Raw genomic sequence first — 8,490 nt, 5'->3', positions numbered from 1 at the left:
TAGACCAGGCTGGCCTCGAACTCAGAAATCTGCGTGCTTCTGCCTCCCCAAGTGCTGGGATTAAAGGCGTGCGCCACCACTGCCCTCAGATAATTTTTAATATGCTCCTAATGTAAGGCTTACAAGAGACATTATGCGAAACTTTCACATTATTTTATTAAAGTTCTGAGATAAATAGCAAGTGTTTAAGGCTTCCCCATGATACCACTTAGGAACATAGCTTTTCTTTGGAATTGGTAAAAATGGTTTATGATTTTCATGCTTCTGGACAGGGTCACCAAAATCTGTCTGGGAAGTAATGTTAATAGGAAAATGAGGCAAGTCCATGACTTACTAAAGTATTCTTAGGATTTCTTAAATAGTTCTGATCTGTATATGTTTTACATTCTTTCCAAAACTTCATATTTAGAGATGACATGGAAGTGTTATAATTTACAATAACTAATTATATTTGTGTATGTTTAAGGTCTTAGAAATTTAATGTAGTTTCTCATAAAATTCATAGTGGAAAGTAACGTGTGCTTGCTCAATTGTGTGAGATGAATCAGTTCCTTGACATTTTTAAGGAATATCAATTGCTTTAAGTCAACTCAACTATTTCCCCTTCCTTTTTTCTTTTTCTTTTTCTTCTTTTTTTTTTTTTTAGCTCTGTTAGAGGCCAGGGGTCTTCCTCCTCACCTGTTTGGTCCTCTCGGTCCTCGGATGTCACAACTTTTCCATAGAACGATTGGAAGTGGAGCTAGTAAGTGAATATTTTGCAATTTTTCATCCCTTGAACTCTCCGAATAATTAGTTATGCCTTATTCTTAATGGTTACTTGTTGGTATATAATTTAGTATCGTTTATTTAGATTTCCTTCTATACTTTTGACTACTCAACTGAAATTAAAAAAAATCCATATTTTGTATTTTAAAAGTTATGTAGAATTTTTAATTGTAGACAAGATTTGTAGTTTTGTAACAATTTATATCATGTCTACTTTTTTGTTCAAAGCTTTTTATGGTGTCACAAATTTTATCCCATAAGATCTTAACATGAACCTGATAGGAATGATTTCTCAGCACCATTATTTCTCACCAGACTATCAGATTAATTATAATCCACAGCCTACATACATGGCTGACCTAACAGTGACCAATAGTCTTGATTTATACCTGAAGTACTGTGAAGTCCAGTTAATGCTTTCCTTGATTTGCATTTAGTAATTTTTTTTTTATTACTTTGGTCAGCTTGGTAGCTCACTGATGCATCCCTTCTAGTATTTGATGTTTTTAAAATAAAAACTGCATTGATGGTATTAGTGTGTGTATGTGTGTGTTTTTCCACATGTGTGCTGTGTACACATGTATGTATATGCTAGGAGAAGTATGTGGAGGTCAGAGGGCTACTTTGTAGTTAGTCCTCTCTAACTATATGGTTATCAGACTTCTATAGCAAGCATCTCTATTTGCTAAGCCATCTGCCCTGCTCCTATTTTATTTTGTAGTTAAAACATTGCATTATAAACCAGATGTGATGGTGCATAACTTTAATCCAGACGTGGGAGGCAGAGACAGTCTACAAATAGAGTTCCAGGACAGCCAAAACTATTACATAGAGAAACCATGTGTCTCCCTCTCCCTCTCACACACAAACACATACACACACTCCCAAAACTATTACATAGAGAAACCATGTGTCACATAGACACACTCTTTCACTCTCACTCTAACACCCCCCCCCCAACACACACACACTCAAAAACACCCCACATTGCATTATATATTTCTATATCTGAAGCTTTTCTCTGGTGTGCTTTCTCCATCCCTAACAAACGCAGCAACCCATTTTGTTTTTCTACATCTCAGGGTAACACACCCTCTTATCAGGTTTCCTTTTTTTTTAGAGTTCTGTGAGCACCCAAACTTCATTACAAATATGGGTCCTTGGGCCTCCCATTTACTGCATTCTTAGGTGGACACTACAACACCTGCATTGCTGGTATTTTACTAGTGATATAGTTAATCAGAGTTCTTTTCTACATGGAGCTACTTGGGACACAAGTAATACAATATGTTAAAAATGCAGAGAAGCAAAACAGTAAGAATGTAGACCAGCTGGGAAAGGAGAGAGGAAGTCTGGTTAGAGAAACTGCAGAGACATGAAGAGTTCATAGAAAACTAGTAGTACATAGATTCAAAGAAGAGAATGCATGCTGCACGAGAAGGGTGCTGAGTTTGCAGGTTTAGAAAGTAGAGTAGACACAGGAAAGTGTGGAAGTGATAGATTTTGAAATCCAAAAGGGCACACATCTACCAAGCCGTGGAGTGCCCTGGTAGGCTAGCTACAAGATTGAGTGATTAAGAAAACATTTTATAGTTTTCAAGTGGGGAATGACATGATGAGGATAAAAATTAAATACAGCCTAGGGCTATGATTGAGAGCTTAACAGTCCTCAGCAAGTACTGCTTCACTTCTGTCCTTAGTCATTCCTTTCACACTGAAAGCTAATAGGAATCTGCATATATTTTATCTTATAGCTAAAAATAAGGTCAGTTAAAAAGCTGAAGATAATAGTGTGATTATGTTTATTAAATATTGCTATTCTCAACATTTAAATTTTTAAATATGGAATCATATTGCTGTTAGTTAATATGCTTCTTGTTTTTTGTTTTTGTTTTTTTTAAATAAACAAACTTTATTTTGCCATTTCATTAAGTTGAAGATTGGGACGAAAAGTTGTGTCAGGGCTTTGTAAGTTTGTTGACATTAAAATCCCATATTTAGCTGGTGTAATGCTTGCATGCCTTACTAATTTTTATTATTTATGAGTGCTTTGCTTGCATGTATGTCTGTGTACCCTTTGTCTATCTGGTGCCCACTGAGGCCAGAAGAGGACATCAGATCTTCTGGAACTGGAGTTACAGAAGGTTGTGGGCCACCATGAGGGTATTAGGAATTGAACCTGGCTCATCTGGAATACAAGTCAGTGCTGTTAAACACGGAGCTGTATCTAGCCCCATATGCGGCTCCATATCCCATATATATTATTTGTGGTATGTTGTCTGTCCATTTGCCTGTCCTTGTGCATGTGTATGCATATGTGTTTGTGTGATGGGGTGGGACTCAGAATCCAGCAAAGGGAGATGGATCCCATAGAGCTGGTGTTACAAGTGATTGTGCTGCCTGGTGTGGATGTTAAAAAGTGAACCTGGGTCCTTGAAAGATCAATGATAGCTCTTAACTGCTGATCCATCTCTCTAGTCCTTAGTCTTAAACTTAACTCATGTTATTCATTGTGGTAGTTCGAACTAAATTACTAACGTTAAAAACTCGTCATTATATAAGTAATTTGTTAACACAAATACACAATTAGATTACTGTTAACATGTTTATTCCTTAATAGTATCTAGCATCAAATTTCTGTTAAGATGTTCTGTACAATATTCAGCTACTTTTAGTGGCTGTTTCACATTTGTATCTGTTTTAAAAGATTTTTTGACTTAATGTATATAAGTGTATTGCCTGCCTGCACGTATGTGTATATATGTACTATGTGCATGCAGTGCCTTCAGAAGGCTCAAGAGGGTGTCATATAACCAGTGGAACTGTAGTTAGTCTCCCTTTGAGTGTTGGGAATCCTGGGAATCAAATCTGATCTTAAAGAGCAAGTGTTGTCTCTACACCTGGATTTGATACCCTTCCTACCCCCACCCCAATGAGAAATAATCACTCAAAATGCTAGCATTTTTTTTTTTATTGTAATGATTGTAGTATTGGTGACATGTCCAGAGACAGCTCATGATCCATGAGTTTGATGCTTGGAATCTACATAGTGGAAGGAGAGAACTGATTTCTGTAAGTTGTCTTCTGACTTCCATATGCATGCCATGGCATGCCTGCACAGGCATACTCTGTTGCATTCATGAGTAGAAATTTAAATAAGAACACACATACAAAGAATTGTATAATTTCTGGTTGTCCCCTGACAAGCTGTAAAACTCAACTGTCAAGGTAATAACAGTTATAAGATGGTAGCATTTTATATCAAAGAAATAATTTAGTGGAAATACGTAAAAAAGATGATGTTCACTATTTTTGATTACGTAGGATAGTTAAAATGGGGAAGTTACTTTTTCCCTGCTATTTGCCTAATTTAAACGATAGTGGTTTTAACATCCTCTTAAGTTATAAGGGTTTTTGGGGGAGACGTGGCTGGGGATACATTTCGTTTTAAATAATGGACTTGCATTTGTTCCAGTTATTTTAGTGATTTTCATTGATGTTTTACATTGTCCCATTTGATTATGGCATCTTTATGAGGATACTTTGTAATCTTTTGTTTGTTTTTTAAATACAGGGTCTCTCAGGTGCTGTGATTAAAAGCTGTGATTAAAGGTTGACATAACCTGACTACCTTCAAATCTTTAAGATAAATATTTTTAAAACAGCTTTAACTGTCTGGCTTAGGTTAATTTATACCTTATGTTATAGTCCAAACTGACCTTGAATCTGGCATTCTCGCCTTTTTGATAGTTGCTTTCTAGTATGAGAAAATAAGCCAAATTCAGCCCATTTGTATTCTTTCATGTCTTAAATTGGGCATATTGACAGATTCCTGCTTTACTATGAAAACTAGGTTGAGTCAAATTATAGATGTATATAAAGTTTTGTTAGATCCCATCTTTGGGGCTATACTGTCTTGTAGTTATTTCTACTTATGTGTAACACTAGTGTGTCACATTGTGGGGCTTTAACTTAGTTTGATATTCATCTTGTATTTCTTTTAATTTTTTCTCTATTAGTGTCGTCTTTTGGGTACTCTAGAGGTTATTACACATAGTCTTTATTACTGCTTGCTTGGTTTTAATATTTTGTCATATTCCAAACAGTACAAGAATTTTAGTAGTTTAGTTCCCAGCATCCTTTTGTATTACTGTTTTATCAGACTTTTGTTAGAATTTTGATAACACAATGAGTGTTTTAGATGTAATGTTAAAAATGTTTATTTTCCATTGTGCTTAATTTCTGCTTACATGGTTTATTTCCAGCTGAAGGACCATAAGTTAAGAGTGACCAGTAATCAGCTGTTTTTGTTTGAGAAATCCTTGTGCTTTAAAATGTAAAGGATATATTTTTTCTTTCTTATTACTATATTTTTATCTCCATTAAGCTTTTTATTTGACTTCTGTATTCTTTTTGTTCTAGGATTTTTTTTTGTTTGTTTGTTTGTTTGTGGGTAGGTGGGCTGGGGGGAGAGTGTATGTGTTCACATTCTTTATCTGTATAGCCCAGGCTGCTCTTGAACTTAGAGGCCAACCTGCCTTTTTTTAGTCCTGGGATTAAAGATGCGAGTCCCTGTGCCTAACATCAGTTTTATTTTTCTAAAAGTTGTTTGCTGCAATCTTTTGTTACCTACTTGCTCTGTATTGAGTTGGTTTGCAATATTGTTCTAGACAATTCGTTGATTATTGCAGATTTCTATGTTGAAATTCTCTAGTGCTCCCCCTACCCCCTTTGTTGGTAGTGTTGGGGCAGTTGAGCTTGTGTATTGGTGAGCCATATTCTCAGGCCATTGCTATAAAGTTTTTAGAGTTATTTTTCACATTAATATTCTAAAGGTGTTGATATTTTTCCTAATTCTTAATTCTGTAGTCCCAGGTTTTTTTTAATCAATTAAGTCTATTAATTGTTATGCATTTCTAACATTTTGTATAAAAGAGCTAAAGAGGCCTGACCAGGTAACTTCTGGTAGTTATCGTCCCTCTTTCTCTTCCTAAAACATAAAAGCCTCCACAAACTGTTTCCCAGGACCAAATCTAGCCTCTGCTTGTTTTAATTTTGTTTTCTTTTTAATGTTTTCATGGGAGTGTATGTGGAGGTCAGAGGACAGCTGTCAAGAGTAGCTTTTTTCACTCTACAGATTGAGCTCAATTTGTAGGTTGTCAGGCTTGGGCTGTGCCACCTCACTGACTCTTCCTGCTTATTTTTATGCAGGTAAGAATGTTTCTTAAATATTTTGGTGCCTAGGAAAAAAACTGAAACATCATATTTTAAGTTTCAAATTAAGTGAATTTCAGTGTTCTAATGGATTGGGGCCATGTTTATTAATTTTTTTTCTACTTTTGAACTATGGTACCAGAGTCAGAGTTGGATAGCAGCGGTGGAGATCATATGGCCTCCAAAGCCTAAAATAATAACACACAAAGATGAGGCTGAGACTAGTCACCTCAGTACTACAGCGTCCCCTTTCCATCTCAGTTGATGTCTGAACTGATAGTGCAAACTGCTGATGGCTTAACAAGAACCAAAGCACGACCATTCCATTTTCCTCATAATTGTTTACTACATTTCCAGTGCCAGCCTGAGTACTTTTACTCAGTGATGCTGAATTCATTAATTCCTTTTTTTCTTTATGTCACCTCTTAAATAGTGAATATTAACATAATTAGGTCTCTACTCCAAAATTAATATTTTAATCTTTGTGACAAAATGCGGCCCAGTTCTTCATTGTACTCGATTTTAGTACAGCAGTAGTGTCTCCTGCTGTTATACAGAAGTGATGCTGAAGTGACTTGCCAGGTGCACAATACAGGTTCTGTTTGGAGAAAAGAATTTTAGAATTTAGAGAATTTTTTGGGTCTTTTGAGACAGGGTTTCTCTATGTATCCCTGCATGTCCTGGAACTCACTCCATAGACCAGGCTGGCCTCTAACTCAGAAATCCTCCTGCCTGTTCCTCCAAGTGCTGGGATTAAAGGTGTATGCCACCACCACCACCCGGCGAGAAAAGAATATTTTTAACATTATGTATGTCATAGCACATATTGGCATTAAAAAATTTTAGTCTGTACCACATTTTGAAAATAACTATACTTAAATTTCTTAAGAAACAGTACTGTGGGTGGTGATTGCTGCTTTTATTCAAATATTTGTTTTCTGGCTTTGCAGTGTAAAAGGTTGGCCTGCCTCATCCATGCTGGTCACCCAGTGCCTACCATTGAGCTCCCTGACTTAATTGTTTAAGAGTATAAAGTGATCTTCCTTTCTAAATCTGCTGATCTAGTAATTGGATTATGACTCATCAGAGGTACTTAGGATATGGCCATTGTCTTACTGAAGTTCACACTTCAGATATATATATATAGTTTTAGATAATTTCAATCTCACTAACAATACTTACACTTAGGTTGTCAGCTTCAATGTTTATTAAACACTCATTGCATGGCACCCTTGCCAGCATTTTGCTATTTAAGTGATTCTGTTGCAAGAGACAGAATTGGTGTACAGCATTTCATCCTTTTTAGATGAAATTAGAAACTACTGGTAACTTTTAATTAGTTAATGCCTTTTAAAAAAACTTATATTATTTAAATACTGATATACCTGATGTACTGATTGATACTAATATTTAATTTAAAATTTAGTTTTGTTTTTCTGAACATGTCTGTGCATTATGTCTTCAGTGGACTTTTAATTATATTTATAAGGTAGTAGGTCCTGCCGATATTCAGTTGGTTGGTTGGTTGGTTAGTTATGTACAGTAGAGAAAACAAGTCTTCCAGAGATCACACATGCCTTTTTGAGGTTGTGTGTCACTGAACCTAAATCATAGTAAGAAACTCGGTTTGATGTACATTTTATATATGTCAAAAGTTATTTTCAGGTAGTTCTGTATCCATTTTTATATATTTCAAAACTTAAAGATAATTGAGTTTAAAAGTCTAGCATGTAAATAATTTGAATATGAAATCACCGATGAAGTGGTGGAACATTTGTAGATCTTACTGATTTTTATACTATTCTGAAGATTGAACCCCAAGTCTCAGATACTAGGCAAACACCATGGTCAGTGTTGAGCACTTTCTTCACTCATTATTTGCATAATGGAATTGATGCTTAAAAAAGGAAACACAGCACCTGCTAATGTAATTAGAGCTACAGAAGTTGGTTGTTTTTATACAGAATGCCTCATGTCTTTAGATACATTATTATTCTACTTGTCTTAATTTTGATTCCCCTTTTCTCACTTATTGTTTTCTGCTTAACCCAGGTGTCTGTATTTAAATAAATGTAACACTCCTTTGCCATAGTTTATTGACCAACATTGTACTCAATTGCCTTCATTTCTTTGAAAGTATATATATATATAGCAAAGCTACCAGTTGTTAGTTTGTGGTGAGTTTTGCTGCTCAAAATTAATTGAGTTTGTTTCAGTTGAAGGCAGATTGACACCAAGTAACTCCAATTATGTTAAGGATGAGCAGGCACAGCTAATTTTCCCTTGAGTGCTAGTGCCTGTCTTTGCTATCAGACATATCCTTGCTTTCCTTTTTTCCCCCTCTTTGCTTTGTTACCGGAGTGGGTATTTATTTAATGTTTCTGTCCTATGTCTTTTATTTGTGCATTATTTGACAAAAATTTTTTTTTTCACAGCTGATCTCAGAATACTAGCCATCCTCCTAGATCATCAGTTTTTTTTTTTGTTTGTTTGTTTGGTTTTTTTTTTTTT

At 35.4% G+C, this 8,490-nt stretch overlaps 1 protein-coding gene across 24 annotated transcripts in view; it reads left to right on the top strand.

Moving 5' to 3' along the window:
- Trip12 (thyroid hormone receptor interactor 12) overlaps positions 1–8,490 on the top strand; it is a 130,682-nt gene that overhangs the window by 75,401 nt on the left and 46,791 nt on the right. For all 24 annotated transcript variants that reach the window (XM_031368223.1, XM_031368220.1, XM_031368218.1 and 21 more), the window contains one exon: positions 647–742. In XM_031368223.1, the coding sequence (XP_031224083.1) occupies positions 647–742 (96 nt within the window). The remainder of the gene's footprint in view (positions 1–646; positions 743–8,490) is intronic.

Source organism: Mastomys coucha, unplaced genomic scaffold, assembly GCF_008632895.1.
Source record: "Mastomys coucha isolate ucsf_1 unplaced genomic scaffold, UCSF_Mcou_1 pScaffold14, whole genome shotgun sequence".
Taxonomy (NCBI): domain Eukaryota; kingdom Metazoa; phylum Chordata; class Mammalia; order Rodentia; family Muridae; genus Mastomys; species Mastomys coucha.
Note: the sequence above shows the minus strand (reverse complement) of the source record. Positions and strands in the feature narration are given on the sequence as shown.